The sequence below is a fragment of the Ciona robusta genome, unplaced genomic scaffold (genome assembly GCF_009617815.1).
Source record: "Ciona robusta unplaced genomic scaffold, ASM961781v2 AP042746.1".
NCBI classification, from domain to species: Eukaryota; Metazoa; Chordata; class Ascidiacea; order Phlebobranchia; family Cionidae; genus Ciona; species Ciona robusta.
The window spans coordinates 199954-223965 of record NW_028323125.1 but is presented as its reverse complement, the minus strand read 5'-3'; the positions used below and the strand labels follow the sequence as shown (position 1 = coordinate 223965).

The window sequence follows — 24012 nt, the reverse complement described above, 5'->3', positions numbered from 1 at the left end:
ATATATGCATATTTTTTTTCTTTCAACAATTTACTCATGTCGTCCTCACCATTCTCCCTGTTACCGTTGCGTTTAACCGTTGTTTGTCCGTAAAGTGTTAAAGTAAATATATGTATATGTTTACCTAAAGAGAATTAGTATAATTGGACCCGTATTTACGTATACATTAATTTTTTTATTGCAATATATTCAATCTAAGACTTCAGTATACTCTCACCATATTCGTATTTTTAGACATATTCAGCAAGTAACACTGAGACGCTACATATAGACCACCAAAACCTGAAACAACTGCGCGATACAACCAACCTAATTATTCCTCGCGAACTACGACAATTATGTCAGTTCACTGCAAACGCATACCAAATACCAAAGTATAAATTACCGGCATCAGCTTAATGTACAGCAACAAAAATATCTATACCACGTGATCATTACGATATTGCTATGCCAGAAAATGTCATGAGGAACAATTCGCGCTGATTGCAAATATAAAAAAGACCGCCAACTCCGTCCCCATTTCGCTTGGTCTCCATTGTAAAAGATAGGCGCATGGTAGTTTAAGGAAGTTATAGCTGTTTATTTCAAAATCTACACCAACTGTTCAAGTTTATTAGGCCAGTTTAGTTATTTGGTGGGTTAACGCTTACAGTTTACCACTTTTTAGGAAATTTAATTATTTAATAATTTTAATTAAAAACCTTCAAGCAAACGGTTTGTTAGAAATATTTGTATATTAGAAAATAGTTGTTGTACCCTATAACTGTGAATCAAGTCAAAAAAATGAAGAAAAACTACATAAAACGCCCTCGAATCCATTGACTACAATAGTAAACGGGAACGACCCGCAAAAGCGAGAGAGTGTATCGTGCTCTCTCCTTTGCCGACATTGGAGATGCGTAACTGCCCAAAACCGTGATATTTCTTTTATTCACGTGACCTCCAACTCCGTCCCCATTTCGCTTGGTCTCCATTGTAAAAGATAGGCGCATAGTATTTTTCGCGGGTTTTAGCTGTTTTTTTCAAAAACTACACCAACTAATCAAGTTTATTAAGCCAGTTTAATTATTTAGTAGGTTAACGCTTACAGTTTACCACTTGTTTAGAAAATTTATTTATTTAATAAATTTAATTAAAAATCTTTTAACAAACGGTTTGTTTAAAATATATATTTTAGAAAAAACTTTAAATTAAGTGAAAAAACGTTAATTAAGTGGAAAAAACGAAGAAATCCATTGATTACAATAGTATATGGGAACGACCCACGAAAGAGAGAGAGTGTATATCACCTCTCTCCTTTGCCGACATTGGAGTTTTTTCTGTGGTGAGACCTTGTTGGTCATTTATTCTAAACATGTGCTTGTGTTGCGGTACTCTTAAAAATTAACAATACAATTCATTTTTTAATGCAAAAAAAACAAAAAAACATTTTTTTTATGAAAATGTTTTAATTAAAACTGTACAACTGTTTTAAACAATAAAAAAATAAAATTTTATTTTTACAACAATCGTTTTAATTTTTTGGCAAAATATTTTCTTTTAAAAAAGGAATTCAAAAAATGTTAATTGTTTTAAGTAATCAACAATTAAATTGTTATTTAAAAAATTTAACATTAGTTTTTACAACATTTTTTTTTCTTGCAAAATAATTTCCAAAAAATTTAAAGTTCAAAACAGTACAATTACTTTTTTTATGCAAAAAAACATAAAAACCAATTTATTCATGTTTCCCAAAAAAAAATCAAAAAAATGTTGCAAAATAATTTCCAAAAAATTTAAAGTTCAAACCAGTACAATTACTTTTTTTATGCAAAAAAAACATAAAAACCAATTTATTCATGTTTCCCAAACAAACTCAAAAAAATGTTTTAATTAAAACTGTACAGTTAATTGTTTTAAGCAATAAAAAATAAAATTAAAAAAAAAAAAATTATGATTAGTTTTTACAACCATTTTTTGTTTTTGCAAAATAATTTCAAAAAAATTTAAAGTTTAAAACAGTAAAATTTTATATAAAAAAAAAAATTTTACAAAACAGTAAAATTTTATAAAAAAAAAAAAAATTTTAAGATTAGTTTTTACAACAATTTTTTTTTTGCAAAATAATTTCGAAAAAATATAAAGTTCAAAACAGTATAATTTTATAAAAAAATTTTTTAATTTTTTTTTGCAAAATAATTTCGTTTTAATTAAAACTGTACAGTTAGTTGTTTTAAGCAATAAAAAATAAAATTTTATAAAAAAAAAATTATGATTAGTTTTAACAACCATTTTTTGTTTTTGCTAAATAATTTGAAAAAATTTAAAGTTCAAAACAGTAAAATTTTATAAAAAAAAATTTTTAAGATTAGTTTTTACAACAATTTTTTTTTTTGCAAAATAATTTCGAAAAAATTTAAAGTTCAAAACAGTACAATTACCTTTTTTATTAAAATAAACAAAAAAAAACATTTTTTTCATGTTTCTCATAAGAATTCAAAAAATGTTTTAATTAAAACTGTACAGTTATTTGTTTTAAGCAATAAAAAAATTAAAATTTATGTAAAAAAATATTTAAACATTTCCTTTTACACCAACTTTTTTTTCCCAAAATAAATTCGTAAAAATTTTAAGTTTAAAACATTACAACTACTTTTTTTATACAAACTAAAGGAATTCACAAAAATATTAACCGCAAGGCTAATTCACAGCAAGACTAATTCACCGTAAGACTAATTTACCGCAATACTGGTTCACCGCACAAGACCAATTCACCGCATTTACCGCAAGTCCAATTCACCGCAAGTCCAATTCACCGCATGTCCAATTTACCGCAAGACCAATTTACCGCAAGACCAATTTACCGCAAGACCAATTTACCGCAAGACCAATTCAACGCAAGACCAATTCAACGCAAGACCAATTCAACGCAAGACCAAATTCAACGCAAGACCAAATTCAACGCAAGACCAAATTCAACGCAAGACCAATTCAACCCAAGACCAATTCAACCCAAGACCAATTTACCGCAAGACCAATTTACCGCAAGACCAATTTACCGCAAGACCAATTTACCGCAAGACCAATTTACCGCAAGACCAATTTACCGCAAGACCAATTTACCGCAAGACCAATTCAACGCAAGACCAATTCACCGCAAGGCCAATTCACCGCAAGGCCAATTCACCGCAAGACCAATTTACCGCAAGACCAATTTACCGCAAGACCAATTTACCGCAAGACCAATTTACCGCAAGACCAATTCAACGCAAGACCAATTCACCGCAAGGCCAATTCACCGCAAGGCCAATTCACCGCAAGGCTGGTTCACCGCAAGGCTAATTAAGGCTAATTTCACCGCAAATCATAGTTCACCGCAAGAATTGTTCAGGGTAAGACTAATTCAGAAGTTTCAGCTCGTTTGTATCACATCACCCTACATTGTGGAAATTTATTGACAAATTAAAAGATAAACAGGGGAGAAACGAGGCAGTCAATGAGCAGTATGTTGCCGGAGAAGATTTTTATCTCCTCGCAAAAAGAAATATCGCGATGCTGCAGAAAGGTTAACAACTCGACGTAACCTACTACTTAAGAGGAGTAGCGCATAACATTTTTTTTGTTCTTTTCTGCTCTTATGAATCGAAATTCAATTGGAGTCGCGTCCTCATCATAAGCAATAAAAAAATTAAAATTTTTGTAAAAAAAATATTTAAACAATTCCTTTTACACCAACTTTTTTTTCCCAAAATAAATTCGAAAAAATTTTAAGTTTAAAACATTACAACTACTTTTTTTATACAAACCCAAAGGAATTCACAAAAATGTTAACCGCAAGGCTAATTCACCGCAAGACTAATTCACCTTAAGACTACTTTACCGCAATACTGGATCACCGCACAAGACCAATTCACCGCATTTACCGCAAGTCCAATTCACCGCAATTACCGCAAGTCCAATTTACCGCAAGGCACAATTCACCGCAAAACATGTCTACGTGTATTCAAGTTAACTTCTGTGAACCAGATTTTTAGATTTCTGATAAAAATGCATTGTGTCTGCGAATGCGCAGTAGCCGATGGGAACCAGATTTCTTGGGAACCAAGAAATTGTTTTTGTGTAGTTTCCTATATATATCTTTTAAGTGGACATTTTGTTCAATCAATTTCCAGCTATTTCTATCTGCATTTACATTCCCTGTTATATCAAGTTTATTTGTAACCATGTTAAAATCACCCATAATGAGTATTGTTGTGAAAGGGTTGTCAGGTATTTTTGATTTGAAGATTTCAAGTTGCGATTTGCGTATGTTTGCATAATTTAATTTTGAACCAGATTGCAAATAAAGATTGAAAATGTGCATTTCTTCATTGTTTCCAATTATTCTTATTTTATGCATCCAAAAGAGCTGTATGATTTCATGATGAACAGAATATTTTCGAGTAAGATAATTTTTGACTAGTAATATTGTTCCTGATTTGATTTGTCTTGCGTTGCCTTTTTACATGGTGCATTTGTAAAAATTGTTGTATCAGTCATGGTTTCTAGTTGTTTTATCGTCTCCATGTTTGTTATGTGTGTTTCTTGTATACCAAGGATCGTTATATTGTTGGTGGTAATGTAGTTCGTGATTGCGCCAAGTTTATTTTTTATTCCATTTGTATTGATTGTTCCTATTTTAGTATGATTTGCCATAACGCTCTTAAGTCCATGCGAGAATGCGAATACAGTTCACTAACAAGTTACGAATACTTGATAACATTTGTTTTCACTCTATACTGTTACAAAGATGGGTAACGACTTTGTTTAGTGTGGAGTTATTACTTTTTGTTTTTTTGTTGGGGTGCTGGTTGTTTTAAACAGCATTTGCAAGTTTTCAGGTGATCTTCGGATCATAGGGGGATCAGGGTATAGTTCATTTGCTGGTATTCCCATACTATACATGTTGTGGTAGGTTGGTGACGGGTTGGTAATTAGGTCGCGATGGTATTGTTCAATGATTTCTATGTTTTCTTCGGTTGTATTCTGCGTTGTGGGGTGTTCATGCTCATGTCCGGTGTTTCACTTCTAGAAACATCCGTAGATGCTGGCGATGAAAGTGTTGTATTTTGCTGATCGTTTTTTATTGCTACGATTGCTGGTTCTGCTTGGTTGGCGTTTTTAGGATTAGGCGCTTCTTTTCCACGTGGGGTTCTTTGTTTTTTTATTCGTTGCGGTTTTGGTGTTCGGGTGGCTTGGCTAGTACTCTCTGCCAAGCTAGGGAAAACTTCCATATTTGCTAGATCAATTTGTGGTTCTTCATTCCCGAGTATGTCAAATTTGTTGGTCAATTTCAATTGTGTGTCTTGTGGTGTTGGGCGATTTCGTGGTTTTGGTGCAATTGTCACCCACGGTTGTTCCCTTCTACCAATAGCTACGGGCTTTGATCGGCAATTTTTTGTAATGTGCCCTTCTGTGTGACAGAAATTACAATGCCCCTTTTTCGGACAGCGCGTCTGCACGTGTCCTCGCTCCTTGCAAAATCTACAGAGTGGTAAGTGGGACTCACCTGGTCTCGTGACGGTTGCCCATTTTCCGCAGATTTTTATCACTTTCGGGAGGTTGTTTATATTTAATTTGTGAAACGAGATATTCAGCCATCCGTTTTTAATATGTTGAAAGTTTCTGTGGTATCCTAATTCCCTGGTATTTACCTGTCCCCATTTGTATTTTTCAAGAAGTTTCGTGATTTTGTGGGCTGCTACATAGCAGGGCACTGGATGGAGGGTCACGACCTCCAGTGGTGGTTTGGGGAGGTGTGCTGTGACCACCATGTTGTTCCCATTAGCAGATGTGAAGTTTACCTCCTCTGTTTTAAAGTGGTGTATAATTCTATCCACTTTGTGAGCGCTTTCTAGTTATAACGTCAGCAGGAAAACCACATCTTTAAAGGATTCAGTAATAACCCCTTCGACATCATTGAAGATAGCTTCTAGAGGCCCACCTGGCGCAAACAGCTCCATAAACGTAGAGACACTAATGTGCTCTGTTTCCTTTGAGCTGGATGACAACTGATCTTTTAACTTCCTCATTCAATTCGACTACATTGGTCGTCGCCATTTCTGATTTTATTCTAAGGAATGTGGGGACTTTCAAGGGTTGGAGATCTGGACAGCGGTTTGTGGTGCACATATGTGGTCTTTACTAGGTAAAGAGCACTAAAAGGCGAGTAAAACATAGTAATAATAACTAATTATAGGCGAAAAAAACAATTATCAGTGTTGCCCAATTAACACAATTTACAGGTATGACAACACACTACAAACTAATTGGGCGCAATAAATTAAACATTGGTAATTAATTAAACAGGGGTAATTAACAGTGTTTCCAAAAAAATTGCGAAATTTAAATTACACAGTCACTTGCAAGCTACACGATAAGGTGAAAATGAGGGCGTAGTATGGGACTTAACTAAAATTGAGCGGTTTTAGGCAGGCTTAAACGTAACTTATTCAAATAAATGAAACAGGTCACCTGGTCGACGGGCAGTAAGGCAAGATTCCAACAGTGTAAGCACTTCTCCAACGAGCAAGATTACGACAATCGTTCTTACTTGAGATCAAAGAGCCGAGAAATCTTAGCTCAAAGAGCGGAGAAGCGCATAACATTGGCTTTTGATTGAGTGATGTGCTTTGTTTCTTACTTTCGTTAAAGGTTAACTGTTAATAAAATGACTTTCATTTTAATTGTCATATTATGATAAACGTGCACCTAAGCACATAAAACAAGTCTTTGGATACATTATAAAGGTGAATTTGTTTTGCGGAGAACTGGTCTTGCGGCGAATTCCGGCGAACTGGACTTGCGGCAAACTAGAACTGGACTTGCGGCGAACTGGTCTTGCGGCGAACTGGTCTTGCGGCGAACTAGTCTTGCGGCGAACTAGTCTTGCGGCGAACTAGTCTTGCGGCGAACTAGTCTTGCGGCGAACTAGTCTTGCGGCGAACTAGTCTTGCGGTTAATTGTTCGCGATGTATTTTTCGACGACGAACTCAGCGGACACCGTGCAAATCGATCGTCAAATTTGGGTATAGGGGCGAAAAGACTAATCGAACCGTCTGGTAGCTGGTTCCCTTCGAAGTTTCCCTAATGATAATCTGGCGCTCTGTTGCAGTTTTATCTGGTAAGGGGAATGATTACAGGTCTTGGGGGCGAAACGCCCTCAACCATGGCCCACTCAATACACGGCCTAGGAATACACCGAAACTGCTCAGAAAGTAAGATGCCTATTGACCCGAATAATGCCCATTATAATTACATTGTTATGTCACGGTTTTATGAATGGATTTCTTTCATTTTGAATGCAGTTGTTGGTAGGTTCAATACCAGTTCTAGGTTGTTTTAAACTTACAGTTAAACACAGAACGTGTCGCAGGGATACTTTCTTGTTTAGTTAAAATCATACCAGACATATAAAGCAGTGGGCTGCTACATAGCAGGGCACTGGATGGAGGGTCACGACCTCCAGTGGTGGTTTGGGGAGGTGTGCTGTGACCACCATGTTGTTCCCATTAGCAGATGTGAAGTTTACCTCCTCTGTGTTAAAGTGGTGTATAATTCTATCCACTTTGTGAGCGCTTTCTAGTTTTAACGTCAGCAGGAAAGCCACATCTTTAAAGGATTCAGTAATAACCCCTTCGACATCATTGGAGATAGCTTCTAGAGGCCCACCTGGCGCAAACAGCTCCATAAACGTAGAGACACTAGTCTCTACGTTTCCTTTGAGGTGGATGACAACTGATCTTTTAACTTCCTCATTCAATTCGACTACAATGGTCGTCGCCATTTCTGATTTTATTCTAAGGAATGTGGGGACTTTCAAGGGTTGGAGATCTGGACAGCGGTTTGTGGTGCAGATATGTGGTCTTTACTAGGTAAAGAGCCTAAAAGGCGAGTAAAACAGAGTAATAATTACTAATAACTAATTATAGGCGAAAAAAAATTATCAGTGTTGCCCAATCAACACAATTTACAGGTATGGCAACACTACAAACTAATTGGGCGCAATAAATTAAACAGGAGTAATTAATTAAACAGGGGTAATTAACAGTGTTTCCAAAAAAAAGTTGCGAAATTTAAATTACACAGTCACTTGCAAGCTACACGATAAGGTGAAAATGAGGGCGTAGTATGGACTTAACTAAAATTGAGCGGTTTTAGGCAGGCTTAAACGTAACTTATTCAAATAAATGAAACAGGTCACCTGGTCGACGGGCAGTAAGGCAAGATTCCAACAGTATAAGCACTTCTCCAACGAGCAAGATTACGACATATAAAGCAGTGCAAAGGGTTTATTAGTATATAAATATCAGTTTATTATAAAGAGAGACGATCAGATTCAGTTTACCAACACAGAAAACCTACGTTTTGAATATATTTGATTTAGTAGAAAGGCAGTTGGCAAGTTTTATAATGCAGCACACCTTTATAATTTTATTTAAAATAAATTCTAAGCCACCAGAATTATTAAGCAAGCTATTTAAGCATGGTTAATAGGTGTTCCATAGTTGGATAAAAATATTTGGATAAGGGTACCATCTTTGCATGTTATGATTATGAAGAAGTGGCAAGAAGATCTTTAATCAGTAACATCATCAATATAATCTTTAACAACAAAGAGACATGTGAAAATAATTCTGTCAGGAAGGAACACTAGTAAAATTTAAACAGCGACAAAGGTCTTAAGTTAGACACAACACTTACATACGAAGGGAGGCTATCGTGAGTTTGTTTGTATTATACAGTCTTAATTTATGATGTGCCTGTATGACCCATTTTTGGACCTCGAGGAAGAGCCTCTGTCCTGCTTTAACAAAAAAAATGGGTTATGAGCAGCAGGACAGATCAAGTAATGCTTGTGTTTATCCAATATCCTATATTGTTTTTAAGGACCGGTTTTAAAAGTCCGCAACGGACATATCAATTAACTTACTTGTTGTTACTGCGGTGTTCGTTTGCTAGATATATATAGGCTGTCTTAAAAAACTTCTATTTTAAGCCAAATACTATTTTCACTCAGCGACTGAGCCAAACTAAACTATCGGTAAAACTTACTTGTATGCCGCACGTGGTTAAAAGTTAAACTATCGGTAAAACTTACTTGTATGCCGCACGTGGTTAAAAGTAACTCCTATCTGTTCAGTCATGCTTAAACATTTATAAAAAATATAAGATGTTGATAAAATAACCCGAAAAATAACAAACTGTTATTTGATGCAAAAACTACAGCCAGACAGCAAAATCCATTTATAAAACCGTGACGTAACAATGTATTATAATGGGCATTATTCGCGTCAATAGGCCTCTTATTTTCTGAGCAGTTTCGGTGTATTCCTAGGCCGTGTATTGAGTGAGCCATGCCTCAACCTATTCTCAAACTTTAAATTGGTAAGAAGCCCCGACTCGCTTGATTGGAGCCGGGCGTGGAATGCGAATGCCAAGTGGGCCACTCTGAGTAAGCAGGACTGGCGATGCGGGATGAAACGAACGCGTGGTTAAGGCGCCCGACGCGACGCTCACAAGATCCCACAAAACGTGTCGGTTGGTAGAGACTGCGGGTCGGTGGCCATTGAAGTCGGAATCCGCTAAGGAGTCTGTAACAACTCACCTGCCGAATCAATCAGCAGTGAAAATGGATGGCGCTGGAGCGTCAGGCCCATTATACCCGGCCATCGCGGTGGTACTGGCGTCGAGGTGGTGCGACAGACCGCGACGAGTAGGAGGGGCGCGGCGGGTGCGAGCCCGGGTGGAGCAGCTGTCGGTGCAAATCTTGGTGGTAGTAACAAATATTCAAATGAGAACTTTGAAGGTCGAAGTGGAGAAGGGTTCCATGTGAACAGCAGTTGAACATGGGTCAGTCGACCCTAAGGAATAGGCGAAGGCCGTTCTGAACCGGGGCGATGCTCGCGAACCTCGACACGGAGATTGGTGCTTCGGCGCCTAGTGCGGTAACGCAAGCGAACTCGGAAACGTTGGCGTGGGTCTCGGAAAGAGTTCTCTTTCCTTGGTAAGGGGGTGGCGATCCTTGAATCGGTTTGCCCGGAGATACAGCACCTCTCTTGTGCTGTCCGGAGAGCCCGCGTCGGCCCGTGAAAATCCGAAGGAGATGGTGTAATTTTCGTGCGTCGTACCCATATCCGCAGGAGGTCTCCTAGGTGAACAGCCTCTGACCAATAGAACAATGTAGGTAAGGGAAGTCGGCAAACTAGATCCGTAACTTCGGAAAAAGGATTGGCTCTAGCCTCTAGGGGCTGGGTAGGTCGGGCCATGGCACGAAGCGGGATGCGGCGCTGTACAGATCCGTAACTTCGGAAAAAGGATTGGCTCTAGCCTCTAGGGGCTGGGTCGGTCGGGCCATGGCACGAAGCGGGGTGCGGCGCTGTACCGGACTGGGCGAACACCTACGGGTGTGAGCCTGGAGCTGTGTCGGCGTCTTTCCGTGAAATGCCGCAGCTAATGCGCCCCGTTTCGGCCGGCGTCGAACAGCTGACTTAGAACTGGTACGGACCAGGGGAATCCGACTGTTTTGATTAAAACAAAGTTTTGCGATGGCCGTCACCTGGTGTTGACGCAATGTGATTTCTGCCCAATGCTCTAAATGCCAAAGTGAAGAAATTCAACCAAGCGCGGGTAAACGGCGGAGGTGATGATAGGCATTTTCTTGTAAAATTGGGCTAAGTCAACACATGAGGCGAGGTGATGATGATCAATAAAAGCAATATCACAAGACTTGTTTAAAGGGCCAACCAAAAAGTGTTTTGGGATCAGGAGGAACTATGCATCCTCGCGAGCATAGAATTGGAGCTTAGTCAAAAAGGAATAAGAAATATCAATCAGGAACTGGCCAAACGCTTTCCTTCTCGGAAACTGGAAAGCATCAAATATGTTCGAAACAAAAAGATTGAGTTAAGCAATTACTAGAAAGCATGAGGCATCCGGTAATGGAAACAGCACAACCGATGCAAATTGCGGGTACGGTAGGAACGTATTCTCCTCTGGTATCGACTGGCCAGAACGACTCCCAGTGTGAACTTTCAAACTGGAAGAATCTTATTATGCAGGCTTTGAGAGTAGCTCACCATGGGCTAATCTGATCGTGCCAAACAACTTGGATGATACAATTGGTTCCTCGTAAAAGGTTCTAATTGATCAGGCGTTTGAAAATATAGTCCCTTAAAGTTTAAGGGCAAAGGTAAAACTATCAAGAGTTAAGCAGAAACAAAGGAGAAAAAAGTGTGTCAAAAAGACAAATTCGGAGGGCTCAATATGCAAAGACAAATTCGGAGGGCTCAATACGCAAGAAAACACACAAAAAACAATCAAGAGTTAAGCAGAAACAAAGGAGAAAAAAAATTGTCAAAAAGACAAATTCGGAGGGCTCAATATGCAAGAAAACACACAAATCGATTACAAGAGAAACAGACAACAGGCTGGGCTCAATATGCAAGAAAATGGGCTCAATATGCAAGAAAACACACAAATCGATTACAAGAAAAACAGACAAAAGGCTGTCAACCGCATACTCTCAAAGCAGTGGAGAGAGAAAAAACAATCAAGAGTTAAGCAGAAACAATGGAGAAAAAAGAATGCATTTTGACAAATTCGGAGGGCTCAATATGCAAGAACACAAATCGATTACAAAAGAAACAGACAACCGCATACTCTCAAAGCAGTGGAGAGAGAATTGGATGATTGAGGGCCCCCATTTGAACATGTTCTGCCGCCGTTCTGGCGAAAGCTCCTAGAGAAATCGTCGGAGCTTGACACGAGGCAACCTGAACTAGTAGTGGTCCAATATAGGAGTTGGTAGAACCGATTGTGGCCGATGAAGTAAGACTGGTAAGAAAGTCAATGCCCACGTCCGCCCCGGGTCCCGATGGGATTCGGCATAAAGATTTCATGGCGGTTCAACCACAGATTTTGGTAGATAATTTCAACTTGTGGCCAGCCGAAAAGTTGTAGGCTGGGTAGAACCAAAGAGCTTGGGACGAAGGACCCAGCCAAACATCGCCCCATTACGATCAATTCACTGATAATTCGTTGCTTTCATAAGATTCTAAGCAACAGAATAATGAAATTCATCCCGATATCACCCCAGCAGAAGGCATTCAGAGCTGGTGATGGAATAGCGGAAAATATATGGAATCTACGTCACATTCTCAATTAGCATAAATTGGAAAAAAGGAAGCGTGAACCACTCACTCAACTCTTCTAGTGGCCGCAGGCAGATTGGGGTTCCCCTCCACTGCTAAAATATATAGGAAATCTCTATGAGGGCTCCTCCACCACAATCAATGTAAACGGCTAAAGATTTCCGAGAATGAGGATAAAAATGGGTATAAAACCCCTGTCTATTCCTCTATTTTTGGAAGTTATGGATTGGGCTATGAGCAATCTGAACCCAATGTGGGTAGTTCTATCGGGGGAAATAAACTGCATGGCTTTTGCAGACGAGACGATCTTGTACTGATTTCCAGAACTCAAATTGGGCTCCAAACGAACTTGGATACAACAGCGTATAACTGGAATCAATCAGGAAAGACTTTGAATACTGAAAAATGCGCCACCCTGCGATTAATGGAAAAAATTAAAAGTGGTTGATACATCGGCCTTTTCTCCGGGTCGAAGGTGCAAAATGCGGAACAGTGGGGGGATAAAAGAAACATGGCTGCCGCTGTGAAATGGGCAAGGCAGCCTAAGATTAAACAAAACGAACGCGATTTCCACCGAAGCGAATTAGCTACACTCTAAAAATACTTGACGCAAAATGCTCACGCGTTTTTTTAATCAAGTAGCTTCGACCGAATCAAATTCGCGTCAAACATATCTAGATTCGAGAGAATCGCTTTCGGAGACATAAATCAAAATTTCATGTGGGAGCGCGCCAAATTTTAAACGGTCTTGAACAAAAGTCTAAGACTGAAAGTGTTACTTAATTCTAAGAGGAAAGGGCAGTTTTCGTTTTTTTTCAAAGGCAGTTTTCGGGACTTTTTTTTTAAAGGCCATTTTTGGAGTAAAATGTCACTTGCTAATAAATATCGAACCAACGACAGGCTTAAAGAATTGTCGCTCTCTTGTTTAAACTTGCGGCGCCAGGTCCCCGAAGTCGTGATCGAAGTCGCTCGGACGGAGGTACGACCGATTGCCGACCCGACCATGCTAGGTTGTTTTGAGCGAAAACGTCGTCCCGACATCGGGCTTTGTTGTAGTAAAAGCTGTCCGCCCCCGGCCAAAAACGTCGTCCCAACATCGGGCTTCGTTGTAGAAAAAGCAGTCCGCCCCCGGCCGTTGTATAGTGCACCGGGCTTCCCGAGCTATCCGCGGTGTGCCGAGTTGGTTCATTTGATCATATGGTTTGGATAACTGTGGTAATTCTAGAGTTGATACAGGCAAACAGCGCCGACTTCGCGGGAGGCGTGCTTTTATCAGACCAAAAACCGACCGCGGCTCCGGCAGCTTTCGACTGGTGACTCTGGATAACCTGGCGGATTGCACGGTCTAGCACCGGCGACGGATCCTTCAAGTGTCTGCCGTATTAACTTTCGTCGGTACGATATTCGCCTACCGAGGTTCCTACGGGTAACGGGGAATCCGGGTTCGATTCCGGAGAGGGAGCCAGAGAAACGGCGACCACATCCAAGGAAGGCGCTGCCTTGCAAATTACCCATTTCCGACGCGGGCAGGTAGTGACGCAAAATAACAATGCAGGACTCATCCGAGGTAATAATTGGAATGAGTACACTTTAATTTGGAATGACTACACTTTAAAAGCTTTAACGGGTATCCAATTTGAAATGAGTACTGTTATTGGCGTGCAGTTATTTTACCCAAACGTCTATCAAATTAAGTTATGTTCCGGTTCTCTCTTTTGTTACGTCATCGCCTTTTTTCTCTCGCATTCTCTTTGTTCATTACATGGCAATTTCTTTATACTTAAGTGATTTGAATGACGGTTCTCTCTTTTGTTACGCCATCGCCTTTTTTCTCTCGCATTCTCTTTGTTCATTACGTGGCAATTTCAGTTTAGTTTATACTTAAGTGATTTGAATGAACGTTGGTTGGTAATCTTCTGTAGTGAACGGAAGTAGTTTATAGCCACAAATTTTCAGGTATATATCTTTTCGCATTAGTTGTTTATTCGCATATTTACGTGTTTATTTACCATGGTTATTTTTCCTTTTAGTTACCGCAATCCGCAAACAATACATTTAAAAGATTTGCGCGTTTGACTGTTTGGCTATAACACCAACGAAGGCAAAAAAAATAAATAAATAAAAAGAGACAGAGTCCAAAAGACCTGCCCAATAACAGTAACAGTTTATTGAGTAGAAATTCTAATATGCGTCGTCATATCGTAAAGGCGGCACACCCTTATTAGTTCGGGATGACCGTCTTGGTAATACTTCGACGGGTTGAGTAGATCTTCTGGGAGATACTTCGCCGGTAGGAACCTCCTCCACATCCGTTACTGAATCATGTCCTACCGCCGAATCGTCCAATAAGTCTGCACCATTTGATGAGGTGCGCATGCCCACATCGCTCGGTAGCACCTCCTCGTCGCGGTCACCGGTAGACTCCAGCATTGGACAGGGCGAGATATCTCTAAGAGAGACCGAAGTTTCTCGACCATTTGGCAATCGAACATTGGCATACGTTGGATTAATTCCGATTAGATCTACCTCATCTACCAGCAGGGATGCCTTGTTTGCTCGTAAAAACCGTCTCAGATAGACCTTTCCGGGCACCGACATCCACGATGGTACGGAATCACCGACATCCACGATGGTACGGAATCACCTATAGTCGATCGTCTCTAAAGCGGAGTTTCATTAGTCGAGATGCAAACAAGAGACCGAATAGAGTGAAGAACATCACCCAATACCAGCTCCCACTGTGACAAAGGTAATGCGTGTGTTTTCAGAGCCAATTGGACAGTTTTCCACACGGTCCCTACCATTTTCTCCGCTTGGCCGTTTCCACGGGGATTGTAAATACACGACTTACTACAGGCAATGTTTTTCCCAGGAAGATAACCTTTGAATTCGTTCGATGAAAACGCAGGTCCGTTATCTGAATGTACATAACCTGGTGTCCCACATAACGAAAAAAGTCTATCGAGACATTTAATTGCCGATAAAGTAGATGTATCTGTGCAAGGAAATGCAAAAGGAAAACGTGAGAACTCATCAAAATTGAAAGATACTTGTTATTCGAAGAAGAATGGACAGGGCCTTCTATACTCAGCCTTTCCCACGGTTGAGTGGCTTTAATGAGAGTGCCAATTCTTTGATGCGGAAACCTTGGTTTAATTTCAGCACATACTCTACAGGCCGAAGTCATTGATTTAACTTCCGCAACAGAAAATGACAAATTCTTAGTTCGAACGAAATGCATCATTCTGGAAACACCTGGATGACACATTGTTATGAATTTGTTGTAAATTGTAGGGGGTAGATATTGTTGAGCTAAACGCCCGTGTTAACGAATCAGGCCCAGTGTTTTGTTGACCAGGACGATATTTAATAACATACGAAAAGGAAGCCAGTTCCATACACCATTGTTGCACTTTATTGTTTTTAATTTTCGATCTGCGTCGACTGTCAAGCATAAATGCTACCGATCTTTCATCTGTAATCAGCGTGAACGTTTTCCGAGCCAACAAATGCGACCACTTTCTTATGGCCTCAATAACAGCCGTGGCTTCTTTTTCAAAGGCAGCATAATGCACTTCGCTTCCTTGCAAAGTACGTGACATAAACGCAACGGGCCCGGCCTCCTTGATTTAACGTTGCTGACACCGCGATGTCCGAGGCATCGCACTCTACCACAAAAGGAATGAATTCATCAATAGAACTTAACGCCGCTTTCTCTAGCTCCCCTTTTAACAAATTAGAAGCATCTAGGGCTTCCTTGCGTAATGAAAAAGCTTTGGATGTCGCAAGGGGTCGAATTTTATCGGCAAAACGGTAAATCCACTTCGCATAGTACGCAAACATCCCTAAAACGCGACGTAAGCTCCGAAGATCAGCCGGTGGTGGAAACTCTTTCAGGGGTCGCATACGTTCTGGGTCCGGCTTTACAAAATTATTGCCAACAACGTAACCAAAGCTATGTACGTTCGAAACAGCGACCACAGACTTCGAATCGTTTAAGGTAAAGTTTCTTTTACGCGCGGCATCCAAAAATGCCTTCACATTTTTATCATGTTCACTTTTAGTTCTGCCACCAACAGTTACGTTGTCTAATTACGGAAATGTGTCTTTTAACCCCTCTTCTTTACAAAATTGAGCTATCTTTTACACCAAACGGAATTCGTAAAAATTCATAAAGCCTACCGTTGGCCTCAAACGCGGTATATTTTCGTTCAGATCTACGAATTGGAATCTGGTGGTATGCGCTTCTCAAATCAAATGTTGAAAATATTTTGTACTTTGCAAGTTCGTTAATCATATCATCTATCCCAGGCAATGGAAAAGCGTCCAATTCCGTATATACGTTAATAGTTTGTGAATAATCAATACACAAACGTTTCCTACGTCGATTTTCATCATCCTTAACAACAACTACCTGTGCTCGCCAAGGAGAAGAGCTTGCTTGAATTATCTTCCCTTCGAGGAGCTTGTCGATGTTTTCTTGAATAAACAATTTATCTTCCGGACTATATCGCCGAGATTTCGTTGCTATTGGCTTGACATCTGATGATAGGTTAGAAAACAGCGAGGCTTCCTCAATTATAGCTGCCCCGACAGCACAAATCGAACCATCCCCGATAACCAAGTCTGATGAACTGCCTCCGTGTTCAAAAATAACTCTTTGATGCTTGCTTTGAAAGTCCAAACCTAAAATAACATCACAACAAAGTTTGTGGAGTATGTTTAAGTTTCGTATCTTGGTACTGAACACCTTTTATGGTCAAGTCAACCAAACAGAAACCAACCGAACGGAGTTTCACTGATGAAGACGCCATACGAACTTGGTGCGTTGACGGATAGGAGTTTGAGCGTAATTTAGTGCAAACCGAGTCATCGATGTAACTTTCCGACATGCAGCCGTCAAATGACACAATGAATGATCCGTGTCTGCTACAGCCGCAAAACGTTCGTCGACTTTCTGTGATCGCCTAGGGCCACGATTCCACGATTTGTTGCGACAAGTACGAGAATAAAGGGCCTTTACCGCGACAAAAGTAACAAAAAGCATCGCGAGCCGGGCAGAATCTTCGATCGTGCCAGCGATGACCACCACAGAAAGAACATTTCTCTTCCTTATTGGTAAATCCTAGAATTTGCGTATCGTGTTTGATTCCGGATTCGTTAATCGTTTCAGCAGATACGGCGTTTGAATGAGAATCCATATTAGAAAAATATGCAGCCGAGTGTTCCTGTGCTTGACACAGTGAACGAGCTACATCGAAAGCTTGCTCTAGCGTGAGTTCATTATTTTCGAGCAACCGTTGGCGGACGTTATGAGATGACAAACCATTTATAAAGGCATTGCAAACCAACTCTTTTCTATAATCCTCCGCGCTGACCTCTTTGAATTCACATTCCTTACTCAACGAATGGAGATTGTGAAGAAAGTCGCGTAAATTTTCATCGGGCCTCTGCTTTCTAGTTGCTAAACAGTGCCGTGCAAATATTACGTTAACCGGTTTAACGTACATACTTTTCAATTTATTTACCGCAGCATCGTACGTCGTACAATCTTCTATATGTTCGTAAACGTCTGCACTGACATACGCAAACAAGGTACTTAGCTTGTCAGGAGGTTCGACACATTGGACTTCCGCTTGTCCGGAACACTTTGCCAAGAAATCGTTGAACACCTTCATAAGAGAGAAGGAATTCAGCAAAGGAATTCACTACATTCACATTATTGGGGGATGTATCTACTGACACATTCCGTCCCATTGTTCCCGAGTCATTTCGCCGCGAGATTTTCAATAATTTCCATTCTTTATCACACCCCGGGATACGAGCTTCACAACGACTTATTGCAGAACGTTTCGTCTGGAAGGGCATGAATGCTAATATTAGACTACTCTAAGGCATGTCTATCATGCCAACAATCGAAGGTCGGTCGCCATACATTTAGCAGCATTCAAACCATATCTGTTCCTTCCCAACGATTCCACAGCATCCATATTGATATAGCTGGCCCACTATCATGTTGCGAGGGTTATCGTTACATCCTGCTAATAATAGATAGATTCACCCGATACCCTGTAGTTGTACCCATGACCGATATCCGTAGCGACACGGTTGTACACGCGTTCTGCTTTCATTGGGTAGCTAATTTTTGTGCACCTGCACAAATAACGACTGACCGAGGCGCACAGTTCACCTCGGCTAACTGGTCCGACTTGTGGCCAAATTTCTGGTGGCGAAACTCATTTTTACCACCAGTTTTCATCCCATGTCCGACGGTATGGCGGAACGTTTTTTTCGTTCATTAAAGGCATCTATTATGGCCCAAACCAACGAAAATGGTTGGTTAGGCAACCTTCCTTGGGTCATGCTCGGTTTACGACGGTCTGCATATAAGCAAGATTTAAAATGTTCATGTGCCGAGTTGGTGTACGGTACAACTCTTCGTTTACCAGGACAGTTCTTTGAGAAACCATACTGCAATGTGGGCCAGCGTTCGTTTCTTTGCGATTTGCAAAATCGTATGAACAAACTTCGCCCGACTCTCGCGCGACCTTTACTGCAATCCGTCACACATTGATCCCAACCTCTGGTCCTGCTCGCATGTGTTTGTTTGGGTAGATCGTGTCAAAAAGAGCACTGGAACGTCCTTACGAAGGTCTTTTCCGAGTTGTTGGACGCGCGAAGAAATACTTCACAATTGATTTTGGCACACGAGTGACTGTTTCCATAGACCGCCTAAAACCAGCAAATACTCTATTGGATATAACGGCCAGTCTCGACAATGCTGGTAGTCCAGTCTGCAGAGTGGAAGCATGGCCTACTCAATACACGGCCTAGAAAATGGGTTATGAGCAGCAGAACAGATCAAGGCATAAGCACCTTGAGACAAAAGGCTAATGCTTGTGTTTATCCAATATCCTATACTGTTATCCTATATACCTATATATTAAGGACCGATTTTAAAAGTCCACAGCGGACATATCAATTAACTTACTTGTTGTTACTGCGGTGTTGTTTTTTTCAAGTCTACCTACTGAAAGACTGTTAAAAGAATTCAAGAGAACTTACAAAACACGGAGAGGTGTTTGCCAAAAAGTGGATAGCAAATGCCAATTGCAGTAAAAACATTGACATTCTCAAAATCAATATTGCAGACTATCCATCCTGTCATGATTGTAATTGTCATTTAATCCAGCACTTCCCAATGATACAGAAATGGGTTTGGGATTACAGGAAACTTTTTCAAGTCTACCTACTGAAAGACTGTTAAAAGAAATAATGAAAAACTTAGATTCTCAAGAGAACTTACAAAACTCGGAGAGGTGTTTGCAAAAAAGTGGATAGCAAATGCCAATTGCAGTAAAAACATTGACATTCTCAAAATCAATATTGCAGACTATCCATCCTGTCATGATTGTAATTGTCTTTTAATCCAGCACTTCCCAATAAATTCAGTGGTCCGCATTTGGGCATGACTAAAACCCTGAAACCTTGACTTCCCTGAAAAGCCTGTATTCGCTTTCAGTGCTGCCAGTTTATTTTCTCATATTAAATTCTCCATGGTGATTGTACGTAAGTAAACATATTTTTGCAATTAAAAGTATTACGCAGCCCTGAATTTCGTGATTGTCAATACGCAACCTTGAATTTCGTGATTGTTATTACGCAGCCTGAATTTCGTGATTGTGAATACGCAGCCCCGAATTTCGTGATTGTAAATACGCAGCCCTGAATTTCGTGATTGTAAATACGCAGCCCTGAATTTCGTGATTGTTAATACGCAACCTTGATTTTCGTGATTGTAAATACGCAATCTTGAATTTCGTGATTGTAAATACGCAACCTTGAATTTCGTGATTGTTATTACGCAGCCTGAATTTCGTGATTGTAAATACGCAGCCCCGAATTTCGTGATTGTAAATACGCAGCCCTGAATTTCGTGATTGTAAATACGCAACCTTGAATTTCGTGATTGTTATTACGCAGCCTGAATTTCGTGATTGTAAATACGCAGCCCTGAATTTCGTGATTGTAAATACGCAGCCCTGAATTTCGTGATTTGTTAATACGCAACCTTGATTTTCGTGATTGTAAATACGCAATCTTGAAATTCGTGATTGTAAATACGCAACCTTGAATTTCGTGATTGTTATTACGCAGCCTGAATTTCGTGATTGTAAATACGCAGCCCCGAATTTCGTGATTGTAAATACGCAGCCCTGAATTTCGTGATTGTAAACACGCAGCCCTGAATTTCGTGATTGTAAACACGCAGCCCTGAATTTCGTGATTGTTAAAACATAGCCCTGAATTTCGTGATTGTAAATACGCAACCTTGAATTTCGTGATTGTTATTACGCAGCCTGAATTATGTGATTGTAAATACACAGCCCTGAATTTCGTGATTGTAAATGCGCAACCTTGAATTTCGTGATTGTTATTACGCAGCCCTGAATTTCGTGATTGTTATTACGCAGCCCTGAATTTCGTGATTGTGAATACGCAGCCCTGAATTTCGTTGTTGTAAAGACGCAGCCCTGAATTTCGTTATTGTGAATACGCAGCCCTGAATTTTGTGATTGTAAATACGCAACCTTGAATTTCGTGATTGTTATTACGCAGCCCTGAATTTCGTGATTGTGAATACGCAGCCCTGAATTTCGTTATTGTGAATACGCAGCCCTGAATTTCGTTATTGTGAATACGCAGCCCTGAATTTCGTTATTGTAAATACGCAGCCCTGAATTTCGTTATTGTAAATACGCAGCCCTGAATTTTGTGATTGTGAATACGCAGCCCTGAATTTCGTTATTGTAAATACGCAGCCCTGAATTTTGTGATTGGTGATACGCAGCCCTGAATTTCGTGACTGTAAATAAGCAGCCCTGAATTTCGTGATTGTAAATAAGCAGCCCTGAATTTCGTGATTGTAAATAAGCAGCCCTGAATTTCATGATTGTAAATACGCAACCTTGAATTTCGTGATTGTTATTACGCAGCCCTGAAGCATGTGATTGTAAATACACAGCCTGAATTTCGTGATTGTAAATACAGCCCTGCATTTCGTGTTTGTTCACAGCAATGCATTTTGTGATTTTAAATACGCGGGCCTAAATTTTGTCATTCATTTTTTTTGACTATAAAAAAATATAGTGATTTTAAATACGCGGGCCTAAATTTTGTCATTCATTTTTTTTTTGACTATAAAGAAATATAAAGAAAGACTATAAAAAAGTTTGTGCCGTATTTGAACCTTTCGGACGTTTAACTGCATGTTCAAATACACAATCTACATATAAAATATACATCGTCGCATTTCTGACATGTCGAGTGAATCCAACGTCTGCATACGCCGCACATATTTTGTGTTACTGTTTCGTCGTATCCTCCTTTACACCAAGGAGCACAACACACAGACCATCCCCGAATCGTGAAGGCTTTTCGGAAGAATTTCACTTTCGTCAGTAGCAATCTAAAAAAAGTGGTTTTATAAAGTGCAAGTATACTAGTATAGCATATATATTTTTAACCGTAGTCCCTGTTTGTAAAATGTACCTGTGCTGGGGAGATAATTTCCTCGATGAGAGCGCATAAAACACGTTTTTAATCTGCTTTGGAAATTTTTCTTTTGTTGGCAGGAATGGTAGATCGCGAATGCTCACTTCTCAGTAAATTTTGTACCACCCAACTTCTTGTATCATCAGAATTCTTTAATGAGGGAAAGGGAAGTCTGTTTATAAGGCAAAATGCATTAGCAATTACGTGTTTGCCGCAGTCGATTCCTGGAAATTTTTCTTTTGTTGGCAGGAATGGTAGATCGCGAATGCTCACTTCTCAGTAAATTTTGTACCACCCAACTTCTTGTATCATCAGAATTCTTTAATGAGGGAAAGGGAAGTCTGTTTATAAGGCAAAATGCATTAGCAATTACGTGTTTGCCGCAGTCGATTCCATTAATTTGATGCAGAGGTTTATCATCAAACACTTTCCAAGAAACCCTTCTTGTATCATCAGAATTTAATGAGGGAAAGGGAAGTCTGTTTATAAGGCAAAATGCATATTAGCAATTACGTGTATGCCGCAGTCGATTCCATTAATTTGACGCGGAGGTTTATCATCAAACACTTTCCAAGAAACCATTTCGTGAAACAAGTGTGCATCATAATAACAACATTTAAGTAGTTTTAACACCGTTTGGCCATGCTTTTAAATTTTAGATGGTTGTGTGGGTGGCAGTAAGTCCAGGATGTGAATCTTCTTTGTTTTAAAAATCGCGACCGCCAGGAGCCAATGACAAGAGTTTTGGTTGATTGGACGAAACACTACATCTCTGTTGAGTGGCGTAAATTTTTGAATAAAGCTGACAATGTAATCGTATCGACAGTTAATGGCAGCATCATATAAGTGTGATGATAAACATTGAGCGTTCAGTGTTGACTCAGAGATAAGTTGCTTGATGCAAACTTCAATTGCGCAGTTTCGTTCTTTAACCAAATTAATACTGCTTTGCAGTTCACGGCCCACAGAGCGTATTTCTTCTGTAACACCTTGTACAGAATTGTTCCAAGGGTGGTAGTCCACAACTCTCTGTTGAGTGGCGTAAATTTTTGAATAAAGCTGACAATGTAATCGTATCGACAGTTAATGGCAGCATCATATAAGTGTGATGATAATAAACATTGGGCGTTCAGTGTTGACTCAGAGATAAATTGCTTGATGCAAACTTCAATTGCGCAGTTTCGTTCTTTAACCAAATTAATACTGTTTTGCAGTTCACGGCGCACAGAGCGTATTTCTTCTGTAACACCTTGTACAGAATTGTTCCAAGGGTAGTCCACAACTACTACTGGGTTTGTGGTATTCAGCATCATATAAGTGTGATGATAATAAACATTGAGCGTTCAGTGTTGACTCAGAGATAAATTGCTTGATGCAAACTTCAATTGCGCAGTTTCGTTCTTTAACCAAATTAATACTGCTTTGCAGTTCACGGCCCACAGAGCGTATTTCTTCTGTAACACCTTGTACAGAATTGTTCCAAGGGTAGTCCACAACTACTACTGGGTTTGTGGTATTAAGTGCTGCCGACGGTAATTTGTTGGAATCAACTGGGATTATTCCCAAAATCGGTGAAGAGGGTAAGGTGAAAGATGCACGGGTCTTACTTGTTTGTTTTTTTCGGTGTCGATTGGAGATATATGTTGGCTATTTGTAATTATCGAATCAGGAGCAGGGATGGTGTTGTAGTCATAGTCTTTCGTTCTAGGTTTGTCGTCCAATTTCAAACCGATCGAAAGCTCCACTGCAAGTACGTGCATACATCTTCCTGTACTTTTGCAGGAACACTTCGGCTTGGGTAATAATTGAACAGCATGTGACGTCTTTGAAAATCTGTTGTAAACAGTAAACGTCCTGGTGGAAGAAAAGAGACAGACGGTGTTGTTTTTAACGCAATCAAGTGCCATCGCCCTTTGACAGAATCGAAACGTTGGCTGTTTCTCTACTCCGCTAACTGGGTGAAATTGGGTTTTAATTTCATTAACAATGTCTTGGGGTGATGGAACATGCTGGTGTGACCATATGCAATCTGTAACATCTTTTACGGAAAATTCATCTTTTAGAGTCCAATTGCCAAAGCCACACATGCTTGTTTCAAATTCATATAAGATGTATAATTGATACCGATGAAGAGCCAGTACCATGCAATCAATCGGCATCTCGGACCATTAATTCCATTCTTTTAGTATATTAATAAACGACTCAGAAATGTTGTTGGAGCAAGCAATGCTGCCATCAAATGCAGCGTATTGGGACGTGATGTATCTACAAGCATTGCGCATAAGGT

General features: G+C 39.8%; 1 protein-coding gene, 1 long non-coding RNA gene and 1 pseudogene across 2 annotated transcripts; all 3 read right to left on the bottom strand.

Annotated features, from left to right (window-relative positions):
- Nucleotides 1-4857: 4857 nt before the first annotated feature.
- On the bottom strand, nucleotides 4858-6790 carry LOC149723542 (uncharacterized; annotated as a pseudogene).
- Nucleotides 6791-17137: 10347 nt separating this feature from the next.
- LOC149723541 (uncharacterized) lies at nucleotides 17138-17848 on the bottom strand. The gene has a single exon (XM_089893575.1). It carries the CDS (start codon nucleotides 17846-17848, stop codon nucleotides 17138-17140), a length of 711 nt encoding a protein of 236 aa, XP_089749701.1.
- Nucleotides 17849-21342: 3494 nt separating this feature from the next.
- Nucleotides 21343-22604, bottom strand: LOC149723540 (uncharacterized). Its single transcript, XR_016386925.1, has 2 exons — nucleotides 21723-22604; nucleotides 21343-21639 (listed from the first exon to the last, which is right to left on the bottom strand). It is a non-coding gene; the product is annotated as an uncharacterized LOC149723540 (long non-coding RNA).
- Between the last annotated feature and the right edge of the window lie 1408 nt (nucleotides 22605-24012).